The 27,426-nt window shown below is 42.2% G+C and overlaps 1 protein-coding gene across 2 annotated transcripts in view; it reads right to left on the reverse strand.

Annotated features, from left to right (window-relative positions):
* GPR158 (G protein-coupled receptor 158) overlaps window positions 1-27,426 on the reverse strand; it is a 205,424-nt gene that overhangs the window by 4,763 nt on the left and 173,235 nt on the right. For both annotated transcript variants that reach the window (XM_074574432.1, XM_074574431.1), the window contains exons 7-9: window positions 19,017-19,255; window positions 5,074-5,212; window positions 715-820 (exon numbers count right to left, since the gene is read on the reverse strand). In XM_074574432.1, the coding sequence (XP_074430533.1) occupies window positions 715-820; window positions 5,074-5,212; window positions 19,017-19,255 (484 nt within the window). The remainder of the gene's footprint in view (window positions 1-714; window positions 821-5,073; window positions 5,213-19,016; window positions 19,256-27,426) is intronic.

The raw sequence follows: 27,426 nt of genomic DNA on the forward strand, positions 1-27,426 counted from the left end.
CCTGCCCTTGGTGAGACTGAGATATTGTGGCTCCGCTCCCAGTGCCTGACAGGAGGTGTGCCGCAGCACTCAGAGCTCTGTCTCTTCTCTTCCCTCCCTCCAGTCATCCTCCATCTTCTCGTGTCCCACACACACTCATCTTCTCACCCAGCACCGTACCTGGCTCCATATGACAGGCCACATCTGTCTCAGTATACAGCATCTGTCCATCCCACGTTCTGACTCACAAAGGGCTCTCCTTTTTCAACCTGTAACAACTGCCCGGTTTAAACCCCAACCTCTCTATCTCATGGCCAGTCCAAACTCCTCATTCCAGTTTTATTTAGCAGTCCAGCCTAGTCTTTCTATCCCCTCTCCTAAACTCTTTGTCTGATCTCAGCTAACTCTGGCAGGAACATGGTCCCCCAGATACCTGAAATAAGCATTGTTAGGCAGGATTCTTTCCTTCTTGTATTAATTGCATCAAAATTTTAAGTACTTTAAAGCCCATGAATTTTGAAAGCTGAAAGAAAGAACCTTTGAAAATGTATAAGTTGGGTTTTTTTGGGTTTTTTTTGTTTTTTTTTTAAAATACAGCTTTTTAGGTAACATAGCCAAAGTTTTCACCTTCCTTTTCTACCAGTTGCTTGCTAATTTTATATGGCATTGCTTCTGCATGACAACATTTATTTTCCTCAGTCTTGGCAAAAGAAAAGAGACAGGAGACTCGAATACCTTAGGGATCAGAAGTAGCCCAACAGTGACTGTCACAGTCAAGTGTGTGTGTGCAAAGAACAGCATCAGCATCCAGTCAGACTGAAGTCTTGAAGCAAGAATGAATCTGAAAATAGAATTCAGAGTTGCAATTCACTGCCTCTTCTTCCAGTGCATTAGACTTAACATTTTTAATATTCTTTAGGATTCTTTTCATTGAAAGGCCAAACACAACTCGTTTTGTTCTGTACTGCTTTCACACAGACTAAAAATTACATCCCCATGCTTTACTTGTATACCACAATTTCAAAACAACTCGAAAAAACAACCAACAGAACAAGCCAAAACAAAATATAAGAAGAAACAACAGACCTTAAAGGATATTGCTTATTCACTCTCTATTTGCTCTATTCATCATTCTCACTCTATTTAGCTGTTTTTTTTGATCTTTATATTGTCACAATGTCTTTGGCCTGAAGTGAGTTATGGCAGCTTACATACATTAAGGATCTGAACGGATGATTTTAGGTTAAGTAAGCACACGTACTATGATAAATTGCAGCGCACTTCAAAAATACAGGATGTCCGCAGATCGCTGCTAGAGAATGTGGCTGATAAGCCATCAAAGAGGGAACTGAACTGAAATGCATTTTAGCAGGGAGCAGAGAAATGGCCTTGATTGCAGGACCGCCCAGCTCAATACCACCGGGCCCGAGAGCCTTGCGAATGCTGGGGAATGAGTGGCTGAACCTGCAAAATGAAGCAATTCCTTGCTGAGCTTTCTGAACGAGTGGTAGAACAAGCGCCGCGGTTCAAGCTAGCTGGAGCATGCTTGGCTTATCTGCTTTTGTGAGCTCCCAAAGATAGAAATGGGAAGCAGTGCAATGGATGAATGGACGTACCACTGGCTTGTAATTTGCAGGTTTACAAAAATCATTCGGATAGAAATGACATTTGCAACTTATCCAAGTCCACAGATGCACATTTTGCAGAAGCTTTTGTTAACAGAAATAGCCTGGCATGAAACACTGGCTTATATGCCATAATAATGCAGCCATCATTTCTTGATTAATACTTTGCAAATGAAATGTTTCATGAACACAATAAAATATTAGAATTATTTCTTCCAGAGATGTTGCTGGTGAGGTGTGCAGGGATACAAGGAGGCTTAGGCCTGAGGTTTAGCTAACTGAACGCAATATGAGAACTATTGAAGATGACATGAGAAACTGCTGGATATAACATAAAAAAGGGAAAAGTGACCAAAAGTTACAGACGGTGCTGTGAGGGACGGCAAGATTTCACAGGTGGTTAACGGGGAGTCATTTAAAGATGGCCAAACTTCACAGGCAATTGAAGGGAGCACTGGGGGCCTTCGGGGGAGTAGAACTTGCAAGGTCAGTGGTACCGATGTATCAGTAACAGCATATAAGGCTGTGATTACCTAGCTAATGACATCAGAAATACCAAATTTGAGTACTGAAGTAGCAAAACTAGGACCAATTGGAAAAAAGTAATGAGGATGAGTTGTTTATTTGTGAGAAGACAAGGGCAGAGACAGAGAGGGGCTAAGGTAGATGGGGGAAGAGCAAGCTTGTAAAGAAGGGGGGATAGAAGGGGCTAGTGATATGTAAGCAAGTTGTCACCGACTAAGCCCTGCATCTGATCACTGCAATATCTCCTGTCTTCTCATTAAATCCTTCTCCCAACTTCTGTGTGATCTCACTCTACATTGTGCACATGTGTATGTGCAAGTCACAAGCAACCCTCAGGTTGGACTATCCAGCACGTGGGAGACCCACGTCTGGGAAGACTCAAGGTCTCAGCCCATGACTGAATACGGGGCCCCAAACCCTAAAATGGGTGTTAGATTGGCCTAAGGACTGTGCTCTTATCTGAAGGACGTGTCAATGTAGTGTGCTTGCAAACTGACACAGGGTGCACGTTTCGTGAGTGAACCTGATCAGCTGCAGAGGAGGAAGAGGACCAGGCTGTACATGTTGGACCTGCACTGGTCCATGTGGCCAGCCTTGTGTTGCACCCATGGTGGATGTGCTCAGCCTGGCTAGGCCTGCAAATGGAAACAGCAGCAGCCACATCCATCAGACAGAGACGGGAGGAAGCTCCCAGGTCCTGATGCCAACCAGACTCAGCTAACCCTTAACAGCTCCAATCCTCAAATTCTGTGAAGGCCTTTTGCTTGTTTTATGTGTGAAACCTTGATTAATTAAGGTATCCACACCATACCCCGGAAAGCAAAATAGCATTTGTAGTAGCCATTCAGACCTATCAGAGATGGGGTTTCTGCTCAAATGAGATTTTTTCCCATATAATTTTGTTTTTCTCACTAATACAAGCCAAAGAGCAATGCAGGAATTTAATGCTATGCTGATCCGAAGATAATCAAGAATCCTCTGTTTCTCAAATGGGAATAATGGTTTTATAGGAAGAGAAAATGCAAACAGTTCAAGATTTTATTTAGTGCTCACATCAATCTTATATGAGCTTTGGGAGTTTTCAGACTGGATGGCTGCCTTGTAATAGTAGGTCTCCTTCAAGGCTCCAGTGCTTTCAGCTCCATGACAACTCAGATATGTCATATAAATCTGAGTCTTACATTTCTGTTCTTTCAGTTACATCCCGAACTTGGCAGGGAAAACAGAAGCAAAAAAAAAAGAAAAAAAGTAAGGCAATGTAAACTTCAAAGAGACGGGATTAAGATTTGTGTATACAGAAATGGACATAATCTCAGGAGGGATCATGTACTTCCAGTGCATTTTATTTGTTCCTATTCATAAGCAGTACATGATATTTCTTCAACAAACCAGCATTTACCAGACAGAGGGCAAAGAATCAGTATAAAATGTACATTTTTTTGAAAAAGAAGGAAGAACAATATCAGCAGACCTAAGGCTGAAGGAACAGGATCTTCACTAGGATAAACTGAAAGACCTAACCCTTTTGTGTCTCCTTGATAAGGCATGTATTAAAATGCCACATTTTCCTCTTTTCCCCTCTCTTTAATCCAAGATTACTTTCATCCTGTCCTATTGTTAAAAGAAACCTGCAGCCCACAGAATAGCTCTCCTAATGCACTGAACTGTGTCTTCTAACATGGCCCAAAACACGGCTTAGGAATATTAATTAATGGGGGAAAATTTTGACCGCGAAGCTGTCATATTGCTTACAATAAATTCAAAAGTACTGTAATTGAATTTTATATCTACCAGGAACGAAAAGAAAAATGCTTCCATCAAATACAAATTTTAAACATTATTTTTGAAGATGTTTGTGTTACGGAGTAAAAAGAAGATTTTGAGACTATGTGGATGCTGAGATATGGGGTTAGGAGAAGGTGAAGGAAACAAAAAGTTGCAAGCCTGAAAAGTGCACCAAACTTTACAACAATGATAGGGGAAAGAGCACCTGGAGGGAGTAGTGATGAAAGATGTGCTTTGCTGATGTCTACTCAGAAAAAATGGTGCCTCATGGAAGCACACATCAAGAAGGCAGAGAGAAATATGAGTTCCAAGACAGCCCAAGGAACAGAGAAGAGTATTTGAAGACTGTCAATGGAGCAATGTGAAAAAAAAATAATCTTAGTAGATACGGACTGTCAGGAGGCAAAGGAAGGTGCGAGAATGTCATATGAAAGTCATAAGAATCTCTTAGAGCGTGAGATGAAATACATGCTATCTTCCTATTTTGAATTTTCTAGGACCAATTCATTTTTACAGTGTGTTCTGTAGGAAAGGCACATATAGTAAATTTCACATACCTCTGGCAAAGGCCCTTATTTATTTCTTATTACTCTAATAAATTTACAAGTATGAAAGGTAGAGCTCATTATAAACTTTATAAGAAACAGGTGCTTTACGTTACTGTGATAGCATGATATGAATAACAATTTTTTATGTCAGCATATAAAACACTATGCTTCATGCACAAACCAGTACAATTCTCTTAGCATACAGCTGCACCTTGCCAATCTGTTACACACCAGGAAAAGTTCACACACACCGACATTCTTACCTGCTGTTTTTCTAGGGATACAAACCAGTGAGCTGTATGCAGATGACTGAAGACAGATAATAGTTTTACTATATCTAATTTATCATATATACTGAACTTTGATCCAAGAACTTATCAGCTAGCTGTACTGAAAAAAAACACCTAATCATACAATTAACAAGTTGATTGTACATATTCTTGAATCCTATGGGAACAGTTTTAAGTTTAGTGATCAGTTAATTTGCAGATAATGTTTACAATATTTATGAGACCTTCCATTATGCATCCTATCCCATTCACTCATTTTAAGTTGCACCATATGAAACCTGAAAGATAAATAGTTAATTACTAGATCTACAGATCACTTGCCTAATTGTATGGAATATAGCAGAGATAATGAGCTCATTGTGAACTGCAACAGCCATATAACGTGGCTCATGAAATGCTGATGGGACTGTCCGCACTGCATAGCAGAGATAAACACCCCACAAGAGGAATAAAAATTCAGCTGTGAGAAGAACAAAAAGAAATAATTTGCAATTAGTTTTATATATGAAAAAGGAAGGAAATTTGAAGTACTATAGTATCTTCTGTATGTGTGAGTATCTATGCAAAGTCAGTATACACTCATACATGGCTATACGTACACAGATAGGCATTCAAACTCTTTCAGATATTGTCACTGCACAAGATACATTTGGTTTTCATTTTACACACTTCTTTTTTGCAGATCAGGAACCTTTGCACTCATGGTGTTTCAGTTTTTCAACTGACAAACTTCAAGACAATGCCTAATAATGTCTTGCTTGTTTTTCAAACTGGTACTATAGAAGCTTGACATCACTTAAAATAACGAGTGTTTTTAATTGTAGCTCTGGTTCTTGTTATAGAGGCAAGACTACAAGCTTTTTAAGACAACAGTTTCATTTCAAAGGTTTATAACTCAGATATAACAATACATTTTGGGTTAAAAAACCTCCTCTGTTCATGTTAGTTAATTCTGCTGGTGCCCATAATATGATGAGTCACTTCTGAGGACCTAATGTAATTACAACAAATGACGTGTTTCTCTCTGTTAGGAGAAAAATGAGTAAAGGAAGAAAGGAGAATGAGCAAAGGGTCAGGATCAGCTAAACTATCCTGTTAGAGCTAACTCATCCCAGCAGTGCTCTGACTTCAGCTTCCACTAGACAGTCTGCTTTGACATCACTTCATCATTTTGCTTTTGATACAAATGAAGTAATTTTGTACCCATCTTGAAAAATCTCTCCTTCCAGACCCCCCCTCCCCCTCCCAGCTCCGCCACGTAACTATGAGTAGAGCTGGCACTTGTGCCTCTTGCCTTGCAGTCTGGGTTGACGATGGCTGGAAGTGGTTGAGCCTATCCAGCAACGTGCAATTCCATGACTGACCCCGGCAATGCTGGCACTGCTCCGGACCAGCTTCAGAAATTGAGTGTGATCCCATTGTTACTCATACACTGCTTTTGCCTTGTTGAATTTTTGCAGTAAAAACTGCAAATGTAGCATAATAGAAAATTAGTTCTTTTTCATACTTATTTTTGCCACTCACTACCTGTTATTGTACTGTAGCTAGAACTGGTGATCAGTGACATCACCCTATGGTGGTGATCAGCAAATCATTACGGGTCTGGTTTGGATAGGGACACAAATGCTTGTGAACCCTGCCATTAGCAACAGATTGAAATAAAACATGGGGAGGGACTCGATTATCAGGGAGCGTAGTGATAGGACAAGGGGTAACAGTTTTAAATTGGACGCAGGTAGATTTAGATCAGATATCAGGAAGACATTTTTCACTCTGAGGGTGGTGAGACACTGGCACCTGTTGCCCAGAGAAGTTGTGGATGCCCCATCCCTGGAAGTGTTCAAGGCCAGGCTGGATGGGGCTTTGAGCAGCCTGGTCTATGGGAGGGGCACCCATGGCATGGCGGGTTGGAACTAGATGATCTTTAAGGTCCCTTCCAACCCAAACCATTCTATGATGCTATCACTCTATGATCTGCACTGGATACCTCATGAGACCAGGTCCTCTGGCTCCTCTACTTTTAATAGTCCATAACTGCTGTAAATTACCTATATTATATTGTTACAGCATTTCAAAATTTCTCATTTTGCTATGAATGTCAGCTAAAAACAATAAGAGACAAGTTTGAATAAAATGAAAATGAATTCAGTTACACAGATCTCTGTGCTCTGATAAGAGTTTAGTTTGAACTCTGAACAACACTTTACATGTTTCTTACTTTTAGCAAAAATAGATGGCCTAGATTTAAGACCATCATTTTCCCTCGAACATATCCTACATAAACTCAGCAGTTTTACCAGTTACATACAAACAAACATCTGAAAAGGCATAATCCACACATGCTGCTATTTTTGTGTTCTTCCTCACCAGAATCCCAGCAATAATAAACCTTTTGACTATAATAGTTTGACTGGGGACCTTATTGGGTGTCAATATGAACAAAGCATGGTACGAATCTCCTGAGACTATGTGTCCCAGTCTGGTTTTGAGCTCTACAAAGGCATGTGCAGGTGTCTTTCCTACGTCCCCCATACATGCTCTGCTTGGGCAAACTGGCTGCTGCTTCCATTTCATTCCTACTAATTAGCTATGCTAATATTGAAGTCTATTATTCTGGTTTCTTAAAAACACCCACAGAGGAATGACCTGCCAAGCCATCTTGCTACTGAAGTCTTCTCTGAGCAAGTGGAACACAAATTTTGCTTCAATGAAACAAGATTAAAGGCTCCTTTACAAATGTTAGCAATTTTGGGTTTTCTCTTTAAAGTACACTTGCCTTGCATATGCAGAATCACGGCACTGAAACGTACTGCTCTTCAAAGCACTGAAATTTATTGCTTTAATTGCTCCATATTGATTTAGAAGAAATTGAAAAGGAAAAAATGGATAGAATTAGGTTGCTAAACCCAAATCACTGTATCTTACTGTCCTATGTTCTATGGAAACACTTCTTATTGATATGGTTTAGAAGGTATTGCCCAGAACATGCCAGAGAGCCTATTTCCTCTCATTCTGCCTTTCATCCAAAGGCCTCCTGCAGTAAAAAACCCAACAGTAGCAGCAGAGCTGAACAGATGAGCTAATTGTGAAATACACACGTATACTCCACAATGGTCCATTCTTCTTTCTCTTCCTCAACTGAAGTGAGAAGAGCCTCAATTCTCCTAATGATTGAAAAAATCAGTTACAAGTGTTAACAGAGGCTGAGAGTTTGAAAAAGTTTGGCTTGTAAAGGGATGAAAATACATGTATGAAACTCCATGTGCTGAAGATACTCTTATTTACACTAAAGACTGTGGGCCAACTTTTGCTTAAAAAAAATCTGCTCTAAGTTTGAAGATTTACAAGAATTATTTTTTTGGTATACAGATTTGTATACAGGTGTCTCAGAAAGCAAATGAAAGTGAAAAAGCCAGACCTCCATAATAAAAACCAACTTCAATGAAGAGGGGGTAAGTAGGAATGAAGGTAGCATTTGATCTGATTAATTCTGAAAATTTCACAGTTTTCAGTTCATAGATACAAGGGGTTCCTAAGACAACGAGAGAAGATTTCTAAGTATTACTATACTGAAGCGTACAGTACTTTGCACCATTTAACGCATCATGCTTTTATAAAAGCTTTACATTTAGAAGAGAGCTGGCATTCCTGTCCACAGATAGTAATTAGTGTGACATCTGGTAGGCAACACAAATACGGAATAGCTTTTAAAACACAAGGTAAAATAACAGAGTTCCTATACTTGCTAAGCCCAACATTACAATAATTTCATTAGCAATAACAAACAAAACAGACTGATAGAAAACCAATTTATTATCTAAACCACTAATTACACAGCTTAAATGTATCATGTAGAACCTGTGCTTGAGAGGGGAGATCAAGGTCATATAATTAGCTACAGACTATCAGCGCAATTTTTAACAAAAATCTGAAGGTGTTATACAATTTTTCTGTATGGCAAAATGGCCTTTTTGCTTTCTCAATATAAAATAAGGTGACATATTAATGTATTTATTAAATCAATGAAAACGACAGATACACCTAACTTCAGAGAGAGAGAGAGAGAGAGAGAGAGAGAGAGATAATGGCGCACATCTGGCCACCATGCAGCAAGGTTCGAATGTACCACTCATCTCTGAGGTCTTATTAGTTCTGTCTATGGCACACTAGTAACTGTTTTGAGCCAAATATCCTTAATGATTAAAATCTGTGAGATGTGATATGAAATTTCTGTTTGGCTTGCTGAATAATTTTCCACTAAAAGGCTGGTGCAGAAGACTGACTTCCTGACCACTAAAGGACTGTCGTAGCATATTGCAAACCCGCCAAGACCAAACTCAAAGCTCAAAACATGTGATCTTGTTCCTTGAAGTATGATTTATCATAAGGCTTATAAATTATTCCATTTTACTTATTAAGCACAAGAACATGAAATACCTTCTTTCCCCCTTCTGAAGAAATGACGGAAATTCCTGGGAGAGAGAGCTGTCAACAGCTCTCTGGACAGAAAATGTGAAGTCAAAAAAATCAAGCATAAAAGAGCTCTGAAAAACTTGCAGTAGCTACTCCATAACAATCTAAACCAAGCATTCAGATTTTGGGTGCAAATCCCTGATAGATAGGAGAGTAAGAAAAGGAAAAATTGCTTTAAAGGGATAAAAGACATGAATGAAAGGGAAGACAGGAAAAGAAAATGTGGCCATATGCACAAATGAATTAATCTTTAAATACCTCTCTTGCTAGTCATTATGTATTTCTTACCCACACAGGATTTTATGTGGTCTTTGCACTAGCTAATCAACCTGCTCAGTTATATCCTTTGGTGCTCAAAATCCACGATTATTTCTTTTGTTTGCAACGCCCATCGTGTTTTCAGAAAATGGAGCATTTTGGAGCACTTAGTCTGGGCATCCAGTACACTGGACCAGACTCATGCCCAATGCCACTGGCCTGCCGTAACTGAGAGTCCCCCATGACTGCTCACTTGGGATTTGTTTTGGCCATTCTTCATATTCTGCATTTTCTGACAACGAAGGACAATGCTATGTTCATGGTATGTGATACCCATCTGCTCTATAGAGAAGGACAGACTCAGGGGTGATACTATTACTTAATCAAACTTACTCAGAATATCTGGGTTAGTATATTTACTAGATGTTACTAAACTTGCCGTTGTCTGTGTTGCAAATTATTCTTTCGTATTTAAAGTCAGCACAAGGCAAAGCACATCCAGAGACAGTCTTCTGCGACATTTCGTTCAGTGTCCGTTGGCCAAGCTGTGTCATGCCTTGCAGAGCACAGCAAATGCAGGCTGACCCACTGTCGTGGTTTTGGCCAACTTGGCCAATGGCCAGTGACAGATGCTCCCCCCCAACCTCTCGTACACGGAGAGGAGGAAGAGAAATAAAGAGATTTATGAGTTTAGAAGAAACTAAACTACTTTAATGGAATATTAGTAATAAAATAAAAAGGAAAATAATGAAATAGACACAGCATATACAAAACCCGATTAAAGCTCTCAGGATGATGCCACCAGCAGGCACTGGGGAAGTCCCAGACTGAACTCACCGACGGGTGGAACTGGGTTCCACAGCTGGAGTCAGGAACCCACGGATCGGGATCTAAGGCAGATGAACAGACAGGGTCCTCCTTGGACGTCAGCCATTGGAGAAAAGAGAGCCTGACCCTTTGATCCCTCAGCTTTTATACTGAGCATGGTGCAGATGGGATGGAATACCCTGTTGGTCAGTTTTGGATCCCCTGTCCTGTCCGCTCCTTCCTGCAGGTGTGACCCCTCTATGCTTTTCCGTTTCCGACCCTCCAACGGGGCAAATAACGAAGTTAGCTGACCTTGGTTGTTACAGCAATAAGTATAAGCAAGAGCCTCTGTGCATACCACTCCTTGGCACAAACTGTAGACCTTGGTCTTATCCCTCTGAGAACAAACCGTTTTCAGCACAACATGCGGTTAATTTCAGAAAGTTAGAAGAGGCCTAGCTAAGAAGTAAAAATACTGAACAGAAAGTTGGTTCTGTTTTACCTCAAACCAGGACACCCGCTCCTGCTTGTCCAGCCCCCAGCACAAGTAAATTCCCGCATGAATCCATATCCTCTGTCATTGCCTGCTCTGCAGGTGTCTGTACTTTGCCTGACTGCACAGTACTGCAGAGCAAGACAGGAGGAACGGAAAGCAGCGATCAAAGTCACTTTCCTCTCTTTGAAGATTTGGAAAAGTCATTGAGATCCTCCTTACACTTGAGTGGGTACAGGAAGAGAACCCCCACAGGTGACAAATGGAGTAAAGGCAGTAAGGGCAGGACCTCAGGAGAGTTAAGAAAAAACGAATTCAAAAAAGCAAAGATCATATAAGGAAACATGAAAAATCAAGAAATACGAAGCTGGATTTTTGAACGTGGCTTACACACCAACTCTTCTTAGAGGCCTTACGAAAGTACTTCATCCTTACTTCCACAGCTTTGCTGTCTCTAAGAATTGGACAGCACTAAAATACAAACACCACATACGCAGCCTTAATTTACTCTCTTTTGCATATATAATCTTGAGTTAACTATATCATTTTTTAAGAGACCAGACTCATTTAATGCATGTGACAGAGCAATTCCAGAGATAAATCAAGGTTGACTAATGAAGAAAGCTCTGCAATTTGTTGCAAATGACATTTAGATGTCTAGTGACTGAGAGAAAAGACTGCAGGGGAAAAACAGAAGCCTTGTGCACATGCACCACTGAATTCTAACATTGTCTGTACTGTAAGCGCCTAAGCATAGGCAAAAAGTCCACACTCAAGCCCAGCTTTGCAGAGATGATCAGAGAGAGCATTTCTCTTGCTATTTGGGTGCCAACCTAGGCATTTTTGCTGCGATTTGCAGCAGAACTAAGCATACAGGGCTGTATTTGTGGCCAGTGAGACCATACATAACATGTTATATATGGATTTGACTAAGCTCTGTGACTGAGCCAAAGGCATTGCAAAATGGGCACTCAGATTAAACGGACCGTATAACTCTAATCTTATTGTGCCTCAGCTCTGGCTTTGTAAAATGGAGCTAATGCCACCCTGTCACTGCAAGATGACAGTGGAAATAAATTTACCCATATTTGTGAACAGCTTAAATCCTAAACTGTGAGTTTCCTTCCCGCCATGGTCGGGAAAGGAAAGCGAGTTATTCCAGGCTGTCCTGGTTGCTTCTCAGCCCTCCTGCCCTGCTGGAATGCCAGAAAAGCCTTTCTCTTGCGCTTCTTCAGGCCACCCTCTCCGTGGAGACGGCTGTGGGAAAGCAGCTCCCTGGAGCCAGGATGCCCAGCCCCGTGCTTGCTTGTACTCTGCTGTCCAAAAGCTACCTGCAAAAAGAAGACACTCCTGAAGGACTGAAGCCCATTTTAATGACTCTGTGTGGTGTTCTATGTCTGACCACACTCATTTGCTTAAAAAGCACCATCATAGGCCAAGAACAGGCCACTGCTCTCCAGAGACGGTGACATCCTTTCCCTACACTAATAAGGGAGAGCCCATTACAGCTGGGACTTGACTAAATTCATTTGGCATCCTAAACTTTGCACTGTTGGCAAAACGGTACTGTTCCAACTGTTCCAATTTTTTCCTCAGGTTTTGGACACAAATTACTGGTTACAACTCTACTTACATCCATTACGCAGCTACAACAACTCATCTACTTCTCTGTCACACTTTATTTCATCAGACTGATGTCTACATTTTAAATCCCCTTTACTGAGATGAAGTGAGTTTATGGATCTGGAAGCACGTCTCTTCCGTCTGTTCATTCACTCAGGGTGCCGGCTGAAGCCGAGCACACACCATTTTAAAATAGGAAAAAAATTGTGTCCTCAATTGCTCCTGTGTTGCCAGCCAGTGCAGTCTCTTTCTGCCTCACTGCGTCCAATCTCCCACCTGGAGACTTGCACCATGTCGCAGCAGAAGTTTTTTTCAACTGAAAGGATTTTCATATATTTCAATGAATGGTGATTACACGTACAAGTCTTTAATGTTGAGTTTTCCTGGCAAATTATGAATTACCAGAGGTTTATCTGTCTCTCCCATCATATCTCAGCATTATTTTAATTAGCTAGGCTCAGCAATACAGAGACCTATGTGTGGAGTAAGAATTAATGGTGCCAAACTCTGACTTTTTATTTTTACCAGAAGTCCCATGGCCTGTGTCTCTGCAAGGATGAAAGAAGAGCAGGGGTCCATGGGCTGGTGGGTGGCACAGCACGCTCCGTCCCCCACACAGCCACAAGATTGCCTTGCAGGTCCACTCAAAGCAACGCAAGGGACATGCTGACCCACGGTCTAAGGGCCCCGTGGCTTGAGGGTGACTAGAGATGGCTTTTGCTGGCAATGGAGACACATCCACTGACTTGAGTGTGAGCAATATGCCTAGGAGTCTCACTGCATGAAACATGCCAGCACCCAGGTCTACAGTCTCCAGGAACTCTCCTCGTTTCTGCACTTCTCTTAGCCCTTATACTCATGCATTTTATTCCTTCCTCCACACAGATGTGCTGTCCTGTCTCATTCCTTCCAAAGCCCACTGCTGTTATTAAAGCCAGCTGGCCACTCTTCTGTCTCCATGTGCCCCACCATCCTCTTCACTCGTGTGGATGAAAGGGGGAGAACACAATCGGAAAAGATCTACCACCAGCAGCTGAAAGCAAGCTGAGCGTGGAACCTCTTCTCTCACATCTTAAAGAGGATGGAAGCAACTGCCAATGGTATACAAAGTACTTGAAGGGCTGCAACGACTTGGGGCAGTCCGAGAAGTGGATTCCAGCAAGGGTGGTGCAAAGACAAGATCAAGTCAGAGCATCTTCCAGCCTCTCCCAATGCCATTGCCTCCTGCAGGTGGATTGCAAAAGAATCTGAATATGGCTTTTACCGATATATACACATGCAGTTAAGGTAACCCAAATACGGTTTCCTCAGCAGAAATACTTTGTAGAAATGGTGCCTACATAAAGGCTATGGGATTTCACCTGTGATGTAGCAGATATCAAGAAAAAGCAACATTACTGCTTTTCTTGTAGCAGTAATGCAACCCAAACTGCTCAACCTGTTCCAGCTATTTTTGAGAATGGAAAACAGAAGAATGCTGGCTGGTCATCATTAAAAAAAAGTAAAATCTGGGGTTTTTTTTGAAAGCTCCATTCTCCACCATCCTTGAGGATGTTTTATTTTAAATTAAATTGGAATAAACAGTTAATCTGAGATGAGTGAATTGTCCCATTTGACATTCTGCACCACACATCATGTTTGTTGCTCCTCCCCATACCTTTTCCAGATTTCCCAGATCCTGGAGATGAGGGACATAAACTGCGCGCAGCGTTGGTGATGCGGACTGTGAAGGGGGGTACATGGCGGCAGGAGGAGAGGGTCACAAGCAGGAAAGGAACAGAGCTGAAGGCTCATTCGCAAAAGAGAATTCTGTTCCTATTTCTACTGCAAACATTTTATACAGCCCTGGTCTTATCACTTAGAGTAAGCTTTTCACAAATGATCACTATTTTTACACAATACATTTTCTGAGTATCTAATGTGAGAACTGAAGCCAGATCTTCATCAGTGCTGAATTCTAACAAGTATCTCCGGGTTGTGCTTTCCACATGGAAGAGGCTACAAACAGAATTCTGAAAAACCAGTCCCTAGATGTCTCAAGACAGACACTCAAAATGGATAGCTACTGTTGACAATTTTGGCTTTAATCTTTGGACATTGATGCTAAGGAGAACACAGCTTAAAAACACCCATTTGGAAACGAACAGTTCTTTATTCATGGCATGCTCTGAACAACACACCCCGAATATGGCATAGGGCCACATCAAATGGGGATAACAAAAAGAAATAATAATCACTCATTTGCTGAATGCAGCAGAGGGCCTGTAGAAAATTTAATAAAGGGCCTCGTAAGGCTGTATTACAATGCCCCCGCTCAAAACTGTACAGGCCGTCTTCATGCCCAATCTGTCCGAGCCTGTCCTGGCAACTCATACCCTCTTCAGATGCAAAGATTATATAGGTTAAATAGCAACAAATGAACAGTGGGAGGGAGTTCTTTTGGGAACAGCCTGAAATACTTGCTTTGTTCCTTTTCCTGGCTGAGGGCGTGCGGTAATCATGACACAGCCTCGTGTTTGAAATCCTCTCGATGTCCAGGACCCCAGGCACGACCCACCGATTAGTGGTCTGTGGCAGCAGCTCAGGCCAGCTGCGCGGGAGCAGCACCGCTCCGGCCAGCCGGGAATCAACCAGGCGCTGGGGAAAAATACCTCCCTGTGCTTAGTTAATACCCACCATTCGCTTATGGGTTAAAAAAAAAAAAAACACTGAAAAACACACACAGAATGCATGGAGGGGGATTTTTAAAAACGAGAGTTCAAATCCTATCCACGCTGGGTGAAACCCTGGCCCTGCTGAAGTCAGGAACATCCACCTGCGGAGATTTCACCTCTGCTTTTTATTTGTGTTTGTGCATGCATGTTTATCTCTCTGACTGCCTTTCTCTTCTGCCTGGGGCTTTGTTCATTAAACTTATTACTTTGCTTTTTTATTACCAGTTTGTGGGAAGTTCTTTTAAATCCTGTGCTGATATCTGTTTCACTTATAGGATGTTTCCCTCAGGATAAAGAAGAATAGTTTGATTTGTGACACTGCGAGCCCTCAGGTACCAAAAGTTTATTGCTTGGGTTTTTTCTAACTTGGTATCTGGCTGTGAGATGTAGAGGTATAGAATATATTCAGGCCACGGGAAAAAGGCTTTGTGGGTGAATGCTTTCAAGCCCTCAGGTCTTTCTCTAAAATCTCAGACTGTCAACCATGCTAAGGCTTGTCAGCAAGACAGATGCCCCAACCTTGAAAGTGATGCAGAAACGAACACAAAGGAAATAAAAGAATCCAGGCAAGTGACAAACAAGCTACCCACAAGTATCCAGCCTCAAGGAAAATGCATACTAACTTACATTACATTATGTAGATAAAGTAAGATTTACTGAATGCTAATTTTTCTCATGAACATATCACAGAGTACAGAGGCAATGCTAGAAACAGTGACAACCTTTGTGTCTAAGTCCCTACTTGTCTCACAGGGAGCATCCTCTTAAACTTAATGGAAATGTAAATATAAAACATTCGCTGCAATAAAAGTCTCTGGAGATAGAGCCTAAGTAGCATGATTAGTATGGAAAATGCTTCATAAATCCTAACTCAAATAATCTCTGGTAGCATAAAGGATTCATCTCATTATGACTTTCTAACAGAGCCCTGTTAATTCTCACTTCACTAATCTGCGACCTTGAAAATTCCCTCTCCCCACTTCAGTAAAGTGTTGACAGCCAAGTGAAATAGGGAGGTAATTCCAGCAAGGGCTACAGGTGACAGAATATATTCCAAACCACTCACTAGTTTTATATAGAATACTGTGCCTGACTAAATTAAACAACAAGCCTTTCATAAATTATCATCCAGCATTTTTATTTTAGCATTTTAAAGTAAATACCATAATCTATCAATTAATTTATACACAGAATCTTTTGCAAGGCTGCTCCCAGTCAACTACAGGAATAAAAGGGGGTCTGCATTATGGGTATTTCTCCTGGCATATCTCTGAGATGAAGTATCTAATTTTGGAACTAGTTCCTACTAGCTGTAAGCTTTTCAGACTGCCATTAACAATAAAAATCTTGAAGTGCATATACACACACATATAGGTAAGTGTATACATAGACACACACGTTAGTACCAACTTGTAGGCATACATCTCCTGGTACCACTAATGTGGCTGTGTAGTTTACTAAAGACTTTCACAAACATAACTGTTCTTCTAAGGTAGTTCTAAGTAGAGCTTTGCCTCTACTGCCCTTGAGTGTATTTTGCAAAACATTTAAAACCCCTCTAAATGTAAATATACCTTAAAAAACGATCCTTGTTTTTTTCCAACACTAGGCAGACAGCAACTTATATGATTTCTTGCCAAAAAGGGACTACTGATCGTACCTAGGTATTAAGATCCGAGTTGGTAATCACTTCACTATCATAGCTATAAAATATTTGTTTGCCATTATGCAACAACTACCACTACCAAAGAAAAACTACACTGTATTACCGGCTGTGAGAAGCAGTAAAATTTTGATGCAAAATGGATTAGTGCAAATGACATCATCAAATGTTCCATGTTTAATTCTCTTTTGTTATTAATTTTACAACATCTCTTGCGATAGTACTATTTCATTACTGCAAAGTATAGTTATATTTTATCAGTACAGCCCTCCAAAAGGGCTCGAATGGAGACACATTTCAAAACATACTCCTTTATACTCCCCTCTGTGTGGCTTACCAGCGAGCGCTTGGCGTACCAGTGTGCCTGACTGCCTCGGAGATCTTACACGAAGGAGAGAGAAGCAGCACACAGGGGTGGCTTAGAGCCACAGAAAGTCTTTGGTGAAGCTGGCAGCAGTGGTTTGCCCTTTAAAACTGCTGTGCATTACCATGTGCTGGCTTTCGGTTGGCCACTCTCAGAGAAAACACGCCTCATACCCTCAGGCTGCTTCTATCCATCTCCGTTGGCACTCTCACGTGGAGGAGCCACCATTACCTCTCCCTAATCCTCTGCAGCAGAACTCTGTCAGTGGGATATCCACGGGGGAAGCAGGGAAAGGGCAGAAAGGTTAGAATTTATTTCCGATCTCAAAACACTGATGTATTTGAGACGGTGGGTGGCACACCTGGGCTGTACTAGAAACAATGGCTCTAGGTGCAGAAGCTCCAAAGCTGTCCAGCCACCAGGAGGAAGCACGTTATATCCTGCATTTTGGTCACAACAATCCCAAGCAACGCTACAGGCTTGGGGCAGAGTGGCTGGAGAGCTGCCCAGCAGAAAAGGACCTGGGGGTGCTGGTGGACGGCCAGCTTAACATGAGCCAGCAGCGTGCCCAGGTGGCCAAGAAGGCCAACAGCATTCTGGCTTGTATCAGGAATAGCGTGGCCAGCAGGAGCAGGGAAGTGATCGCGCCTCTGTACACGGCACCGGTGAGACCTCACCTCGAGTGCTGTGTTCAGTTCTGGGCCCCTCTGTACAAGAGGGACATTGAAGTGCTGGAGCGTGTCCAGAGGAGAGCTACCAGGCTGGTGAGGGGTCTGGAGACCAAGTCATATGAGGAGATGCCAAGGGAGCTGGGCATGTTTAGCTTGGAGAAGAGGAGGCTGAGGGGAGACCTCATTGCCCTCTACAACTGCCTGGAAGGAGGTTGTAGAGAGGTGGGTGTTGGCCTCTTCTCCCAGGTGAATAATGACAGGACCAGAGGAAATGGTCTGAAGCTGCGGCAGGGCAGGTTTAGATTAGATATTAGGAAGAATTACTTTACTGAAAGAGTGGTCAGGCACTGGAACAGCCTGCCCAGGGAGGTGGTTGAGTCACCATCCCTAGAGGTATTTAAGAAACGTGTAGATGCAGCACTTCAGGGCATGTCTAGTGGTAGAGATTGCAGGTTGTTTGTCTGTGGCGGTTTGTGGGTTTTTTTGTTTTGTTTTGTTTTTTCGTGTGTGTATGGTTGGACTTGATGATCTCAAAGGTCCTTTCCAACCATGAAGATTCTATGATTCTATACTGTATAACTGAACCCTGGCATGGGGAATCCACTGTTTTTTATAAAATTAAGGAAACAAAAATGTGTCACTTTTCTCCTTGATATGAGGAGGGTGTCATTTTTTAGCTCCTACCTATCCCATGCATTGAGAACACACCTAACAAATACGCTAAGTTGGGATGTTTGATGTGCATTTCCTATTCCAATTACTTTGATGCTAATTTCTGTGAGATTATAAAAGAGGCGTTTTGCAAGTTCTTTCCCTCCTCACACACAGGAGCTCTCCCCAGTTCTGTGGTGCAGAAGCAAAAAGCTTCTGTTATTCTAGCCAGGATTTCTCACTTTAATAGTGTAGAAGAGCAAGATATCTTCTGCTTTCAAAGATGAAATTTCCTGAGCACCCATCACTTTGTTACTACAATCCAAGTTACAAACCTTTGAAAGTCATAAAATCTCGGTATATTTTAATTATCTTTTACTTCTCAGTCGATTTAAAAAACACATATGCAATATTTTGTTCCCCTAGAAGCTTTTCATGTGATGTTACCCAGTCTGACAAAACTTTACGATATTCTAAAAGAAGAAAAATGAAAAGGCAACCAAGCTTTATTTTAGAACTTAAAAGATAAGCTAGAAAATGAACATACCAACAGCCATCATGTAATCCCAGCGGTCTATGAGGCACATATTGAAGATCAGGTGGTCAGATGTTTGCCCTTGGCCAATGAGTGGAATGTTTCTCTCCAGATTTTGGGTTATTGCAGAAGTCCAGCCAACGAGAAACCAAAAGACTATCAGGAGAATAACGGCCAGCATCCTCATCACTCGCCCACCTGTCATGTATGGAATACGTTGAGCAGTTCGGGACAGGAATACCTTCAAAACCCTGAAAAATTCAGACAGTGCAGAATTAAAGAGAGCACCAGCTGTGTCACAGGAATTAGACTTTCATTTTATTTCACGATCAGATTATTAAAAAAAAAATCTTGACATTCTTTCTCCTGACAGTATGTACGAGAGTGAAATTTGAAACTTATTATTATTATTACTTTCATATTCATAATATTACTTTCATCGTATTGAAATGGAACTGATTGCTGCCCAGAGAGTGCTCCACAGCAATAATAGAAAATATTAGCTATGTTTATGTTAGAGACACACGTTCACATGCTGTGTTGTCAAGCTGTTTTGTACCTTCCAGCTCCCCATGGAAGACTTCTGCTTTGGAAAAGGGAAGGTCATTTCCATAAAATAGCAACCACGTCCATGATACTTTGTTTTGTTTTGATGCTGTCTGTCTGCTCATCCCCAATCATACCATTTCCATAGAAAAACTCAGCGCTTCTTGGATATTTTTCCTATTGAGTTTGACGCTTCTGAGGCAATACTCGACTTCTCGTAGAGATAACTGTGGAAGGAACTTTGCTAATTAAGAGTTTCCTGGCTTGTTTAGAGACAGCAACATGTCTTTTCGAGCTGGGACAGAACCGTCATAAGAAAAGCCACATCATACGTCAGGCACATATACCATGTAACAGCCATTGAACATGTAGCACTCACTTTAAAAATATTTGCACTTACTATTAGGATAGGTTTCCTCCTGCCAAGAACTGTTCAAGGAAATATCACCTGCATTTTCTACCTATCACCATCTGCTAAAGCAGAAAAAGGTCCTGCTGGGAGCATGAGGACAACCAAAATTTGAGGAAATCAACTCAGGCAGAGGGAGTAGTTTGACTCTTCACATAGCACAGAATATCTCTTTGCAGCTCGGGATCTGACAGAAGTATCTAATCTTCTCCTGGTGTCTTCCTACGAGAAAAGCAGGCTGCAGTAGCTGCTGCCATTGCAACACTCCTGCCTTGACCCTGCCCAGCCACAAAGGCTGGGCAGCGGGAAGGCTGTCATGGAAGTTTTCGTGTACCCAAACCTTCAAAAGTGGATGGGTTGAGGTTTAAAGGCTTTTTTGAGATTGAGGAGCCTTTAAAAGTGAAGAGGTGAGCTGCTTCAGCGATTTTGTCCTCAAAACCATGGTGGTTCCTGATTCCTGAGCATGAGCCCGTCCAGTGAATACTCTCAATATCCATGAAGGGAGAAACTATCACTGAGGTTTAGGGAACTTTTTCAGAATTTTTTCAGAAAGCTGAGTTTTTAAACGCCCTTGTCAGTTCTCAAGTCTTCTCAGTGTACCAAGCACCAAGCCACCTCCCAAGCCATTCCACAGCCAGGCCTGCCTTTTCAGCAAAAAAAAAATAAATCACACCCTGGATTAATATTTATATTTATATTTGTCTAAGAGAAGGCAGAAGCAACTGGCGTTGCCTCTCAAACAAATAACAGAGCAGTGTCTCTTAAGGCAGAAGCACAAAAGCTTTTCCACATCCATAAAAATGAATCATCGTTTGACTACAAACACAGCCTTCACAGTGTGCATTAGGTGAAGTCAGAGATCTGAATATGTTCAACATTATTCAGCTGTTTCCCTCCCAACAGTTACTCCGCAGGGAGTCACAGTTTTTGATCTTCCCATGTTTGATAGATGTTCTGCTCTCCCTTTGCCGTCGCTAAGTGTTTTATGTTGGAAGCAGCTTCCCAAAGACTTCAGGCAGGATAGACAGACAACTCCACGGAGGCAAGGCAGGCGACTTCCCTCCGCATTGCTCAGCCGCAGCACCACTGTTCCAGCACAGCGCTGGTAAATCCTCATTTTTAGAACACTAAAAATCAGTAAGTGAAGGCCTTCCTCCTCCCTGCTGTGAATGCCGATCAATGCTTAGCTTCTTTGAAGGGAAGGAAAAGGTATTCTTTTTGTAGTGAACTGGAAAACACCATCTTTTCACAGCTACAGTTTGCCGTTTGGGAAAAATCTCATTGTACGTGTTTATGGAGGTTTAAGAACTACTGAAATCATACAAACCAGCTGAGAACTACTAGAAACTTTTGTTATTTGTATTTTGGCGCTCCAAAGTCAATTCTTGGTGATTCTACTGCAGGCCAACATGTGAGCCTTTTCAAGGCAAGACCCATTACATTTTTTGCAGCACTAGCTCATTATGTGCTGACTGTGAGACAGATTTCAAAGGGAGAGGGGTGGGCTGCTGTTACATTATTGATCTAAGCACAGTGAAACAAATAACATTTTGCAGTACAGCAGTCAAAACCCCTCCAATTTGGATCAAATCACCTTCCTTTTTGCTCATCTTTTTCACAGAAGTTAAGTATCTTTCACAAAAGTTAAGTGTCCACCACCACCACCACATAGGCCTATATGTAACCCAACCTTTACACGTTTTTTCCCCAAAATTCTGAGAAGCTGTAAAGAAAGCTGGGTTAGATTTCTAGTGTTGAAAATCTCCTTTCCAGACGCTGTTGCATAAAAGTACTCAACCAGAACATGAGCTCCAGAGCTGCAATTCCCTTATCTTCCTGCGGCAACATGAACCCAAATCTGCATGGCTCACCACTGCCACACTGGCAGACGTGTTCCGTCTCCTCTCCTATGTATTATTAAACATGTATTAAAGCACAGACAAGTGCCCAGGAGCTTCCCTTCCCAAAAGGGAAACCTACTCACTAGGCTGGAGGGTCATTCTCCCTCCTGTACCTCTGACTCATATACCATCAAAGTTCACCATAAAACAGTTCCTGCAACATGGGACCAAATTGCCTCAGCAAACGCGTATCGTCTGATGACTGGTATCCTCCATCAGAAAACTGGGGAATTCTTGAATCAATTTCCTGCACTGACTTCTGGGTAGACAACACTCAGTCCCCCTTTTTCGCACTGTTCTGTATGTATATATTGGGTTGAAATACCTATTGAACAAATGAGGGAGGTAGGAAGTGGAGCTGGTGGGCTGTATCTGCATTAGGAAACTAAATATGCCCAGGGCTGTCCCTGGCACTGATGCCACCCGTCACAGAACAGCCAGCATCCACACTATACCCTCCGACACAGGGGGGCTGCACGCAAACTGCCCGCTGCAACGGCCTCTGCCAACTCCTGAACCACGCTGGGAAACGGCTTGGCAGCATTCATGTTAGCACGGGCCACGGGCAGGCCAGGGACCACTAACACAATTCAGCAGGACAGAGGACGGAGCTCCAGTGCCCAGCAATGTTCCTTGATGATACTTAATTTATGAATATAGATACAGCCCTGGATTCAAATCCCTGAGCAAATTAGTGTTTAATTATCAGTATCAAGTAAGGCAATGTCAACTGGAAAGACTCCTCCTCCTGGCCTGTCTACCCCCAAAATGCCTGGTAGCGCCAGGCAGTGCCCTGGTAGAAGCTTAGGGCACTGTTTGAGACGTATGGCCTCTGACCTAAGGCAGAAGAGGAAACTTAACCCTCTTCCTCAGCACCTTCTACCTCTTCTCCCAGATAAAACCATTCAGCATATGCAATCCACTTTTACGTGGTATTGTTGGATAATCAAACCATAATTTTCAGTGACATGTCATCAGCTCTGTTCACAGGCAGATCAGACGGAACACTGCAATGTGCTCTACCTGCTTTTCTGGAAGACACAGCTGCCTTCAAGCAAAACTTTGACTTGCAGAGAGCTACAGGCAGCATTAAAGCTGATATGCAATAGCCATCCTGTTTACAGAGCAAATAGAAGGCACAGTTCAGGCCGAATGAACTGCCTGGAACCACTGCAGGTAAATCCCAACTCTGCTGGCCGCACGGTCAAGTCTGGATAGAATTAAGCTGTATGGTCTGAGGGGCTTTTCTGGGGGCTGGCTCTGTATGAACAGAAGAGGGGAGGGCATGGTTGCAAATGCCGAGAGCCAAGGGAAGCCCAGCAGCCAGGAAGAGAAACGATGCTGCAAGTGGATCTGGAGCCAAGGGACAGGACAGAGTGTGCTGGTCCACAGGACTGGCTGGGATCGACAGCAAGCAAAGCTGGCTGGGAAACAGCAAGCAAAGCACGTGGCTGCTGCTATAGAAGTTACATCCTGAGATGTAATGTGTAATCTTAGAAAATTAATAAACCATACTAAATTTTCATGTCATATCAATAATCTGTCCTGTGAACAGAAAAACATGGCCCCCAAACTATCAGCTGACTGCACAAGTGGCAGGGATAATAGGTGAAGGATCCTGCTTTGACAGCAATGACCTGGCATGGTTTGTTTATTTTTTATTCCTAGCATCTGTCATTTTGTGGCTCTACTGAGTCATCCTGTCAAACTGTTCTGTTCCAGACTGATGATTTTTATTGTGATATGAAAGCTACATCAGAAAGATAAGAGGTCAAGCTCTTCTGAAGTATATTGCCCTCCTGTGGTGCACGGATTACATCTTACCTGCTTTTTCTGGAGTAACAGTGAACACGCCACTAGTTACTTCAAGTTTGTAAACTGATACGATTCTCCTGAAAACAGTGGAGAGGTACCGATGGCACAGGTATGGCAACATGTCAATATAAGACTCTACATTTCCCACTTGATACACAGGCACACACAAACACAAACACTGAATGCAGGTTTTATTTCCAGAACAGGAAAGATAACTGTAGAAAGAACGTCAACACTTAAGGCCCAAGACGTCACAAATCATGTTTAGATGCACTCATACCACTAGTTATTGGCTCTCAGCTGGAAGGGGTAAAACCCAACTGAGACAGAGAAATGAACAGCTTTCTGAAGCACACTGCAGCTCAAAGTCTCCGAATTAGTCATTGTCTGTTTCTCAGTGATTTCTCAAGACCTCGGCAGAGAGTATGTGAAGTCCAGCACTGAATAATATCCTCATTGAAATCAGGATGATCTTTTCTTTATTGAGTCTTATCATCTTGAACCCGAGCAAACCGGGGCTGAGAGCCATGCCATGTCAACAGCATGGCAGCGACATGGTGAGACCAGCATGGTACGCATCATGTCCTGTCCAGTGAGAAGGTACAACGACTAGAAAAAGAAGTTGTGGCAATTATTTGGGTGTATGAATAGTTCTGAGAGTCCCCATCCTATGTGTTGCCAGCAAACTCGGCCACATATCACTGATATCCATCAAAATATCTCACCTTTACACCACACCTGCAATAAATCAGATAATACAGCATCTTCCGCATTTTTCATTTCAGGAAAGAATTTTGTAATAGCAAATAACACCATGAAGAAGACCATTGCCATGAAAGACAACAAATTCTTAGATGAATTGATTAACCCTTCCAAACGGACTGGATTTTGTCATTGCTAACAGAGCACAAGCTGGGTGAAGGCTAGTCTGCACAGTGAGACAACTAACAGTATCATAAGCTTGATAGATAGTTACAAGGTAAACCCCAGGTACCAGCGGCACTGGAAATACAGGGATTGTTTCCTCTGTACTGGAAACATGCCTGGCTTCAAATCCTCACCTGGGGGTCTGTGGCTGATAAAAGGCAATATTCATATCTGAGGATATTCTGACGGTGCATTAACGTATTACCGATCAGATAATCTCGTGTACTGAGTGATCAGGGAAGCAGTGGTGTCCTTTTGCCTTAAAAAATTATATTTACTTTCAAAAATATGATTCTGAAAGTACAGTTTCCTTGATATCTTCCCTAGAGTTTTAAAGTGATTTCCTATTGTGGAAAACGAAATGTCATACAAGTGTATCAGAGGTATGGCTAGAAAAGCAAGCTGTGAAGAGGAGTTAAAAAATGCATTTTATCTCAGTGCCTGGTAAAAACTACCAGGTACCGAGTAGCCGTTTTTGTTAATAAGCTTTTGTTAGTAAGCAAAGACACACGGGTCATGGCTTAATGCTAACCTACTCCGTACGGTAGTTTCCTAGATTAGCTTTAATACTACATGCCTAAATGTAATTCTACAGTTTCTGTAAAAGTTCCCCTTCTGGATCAATGTATAGGAGATAAAATATGCCGCCATAATTTCCAGGAGTCTGAGTAGACTGAGGAAGGTGGGAGGGAAATCACATGCCATTCCAGGGAAGGCTCCGGGTACTGGGAGGTAACAGGAGTCCAACAGGTCTCCCACCGCAATCACAACCACTCCCTCATTCCCATGTGAGCAGCACTGGACTCTCGGTACCATGCATAGTTAATAATATGGAAAGAGTCTAAAAACATGACTCGCTTTGATGAAAATGTATTGACTTGAAGTAGCTTTTCTCTGTCAATCTGTAGGTAAGCCTGGAATGAGCAAATAAAATGATTTGTTATTTCTTTAAATGTAGCCTAGATTCTGACATTCTTCATGCTATACTTATGCTTTATTTTCTCCTTTCACCTGCAACTCTGAATTCCCATCTGAGGAAAGCTCAATTTCCTGGTGAACAACAGATCAGAAAGCTTTCTCTGCCTGCAGCCGATTCCGAGGATGGTAGCTGGAGTCTTCTGGCAGATCAGCTGAGGTTGGCTTTTCCCCAGCGTCTCCTCGCTCCCCAGCTCGCTGCCCTGCTGCCCGCGTCTGCTCCGGCTGCCTGCTAGCTCCCATTGCAGGAAACACCGAAACCGCACGCGCGTGTGTGTTGTTTTTTGAAGTGCTTTTGTTCGTAGCACCGTGTCATCCAGGTAGGTCTCATCAGAAATGGCTCTTCCTCAACTGTATTTGCCCATCCTGGGTGTGAGCTGATGGATGTACCAAGCGCTGGGGAGCTAAGAAGGTTCAAAAAGGGGATTTGCCATGTCACGTAACCAGGTTTCAGTGATGCAGACCAAGTCTCCTTATTTATGAAATCCTCATCTGCTTTGTGCTAATTATCTCTTGTAATAAACCACTTACTGCACTAATACCCCCACGAATCCTGCTGAGATTAGCAGAACTACAGTGTCAGTGAAACATCTGACCCTCTGCTGTCGAACTCTGACGCCTGGTCAGAGCTCTTACAGAGCACACCGTGACGATGTAAAACATTAAATAAAAAGCCCATCAATCTGTCCTCAGACAACTAGCAGTGACGTGTCTCCTTTTTGTCGGCTCTTCGAGTTTAACGTTACATCACACAGTTGCTTCGGTGGCACCAAAATCAAGAGCTCATGACCACAAAATCCTATGTGAGATTCCTAAAATTCTGAAAATCTTGGGTCCTTGGGATATGCACAATGCCATCTCTTCCTGAGTCTGCTACCGAATGGTTAACACAGCCATTTCAATAATCTCCTCCTGATAGATGTGTTTAAATCATTACATCCCTCACTTGGTAAAAATGAGGTTAGCTCCTCAGACATTTTTCTCCATAAGCAAACCAATCCTGCTGAGCTCTTTTCTTCATTCAAATTTGAGGTGGTGTAGTAGCAGAAACCTTAATTCATAGATCCTTAAGACTCCTGCCGCTAGTAGTTTAGACTGAAGATTATAAATCCTTCAGCCTACACAAGCTTTGGCTAAGCTAATTATTTGCTGCTTAAAAATCATCAGGTGACTATTATCTTTTTGTAAATCTAAAGCCATTCAGTTCTTTACCCTTATCAAAGACTTTCAGAACAGGCAGTACAAAATATCTCAAGGTCACAATTTATCAGGAAGCTTACCCCGTGAAAACAGACGCAAGAACTGCCTCCTGGTAATCCTCTCCTACAACAGGTCAAGAATATTTTCAAGGTTTTCATTACAAAATTGGCTTCACAAAGCGCTGTGGAGTCGAACGTACAGAAGCCAACTCCACTCCCGATCCCGGCTCACAGCGTTTCATTTAACAAAAGCTGATGAGTAAAACCAGCGGGATGGCACAAGTTCCCCTCCTTGTTAGTGCTACTCCATACAGGCATCCTCTCCTGCTGAAAACATCCACAGACAATTTCAACAGCCTTTTTGAATGTCAGAGGCATTTTCTAGTGATCAGCAATAAGGTAGCTGGTCAAAACTTTATGCCAAAGCTTGTATTTTTGTTCTTAAAATAATCACTCTACAGATAGGAAAAGTCTTCCATGAATAAAGCCCAAAACCAGGCCAAAGTAAATCTGGGGGTGGTTATATATCTTGATCCAGAAAGATTTTCGTTCCTTCCTGCTCCTTCTTAGTTCACTGGCAAGCATTGCGCTTCCGATCAGAGAATGATAAGCTCCACTTAAAAAAAGGATGGTGCCTTTTCAGCATGTTT

Source organism: Larus michahellis, chromosome 2, assembly GCF_964199755.1.
Source record: "Larus michahellis chromosome 2, bLarMic1.1, whole genome shotgun sequence".
NCBI classification, from domain to species: domain Eukaryota; kingdom Metazoa; phylum Chordata; class Aves; order Charadriiformes; family Laridae; genus Larus; species Larus michahellis.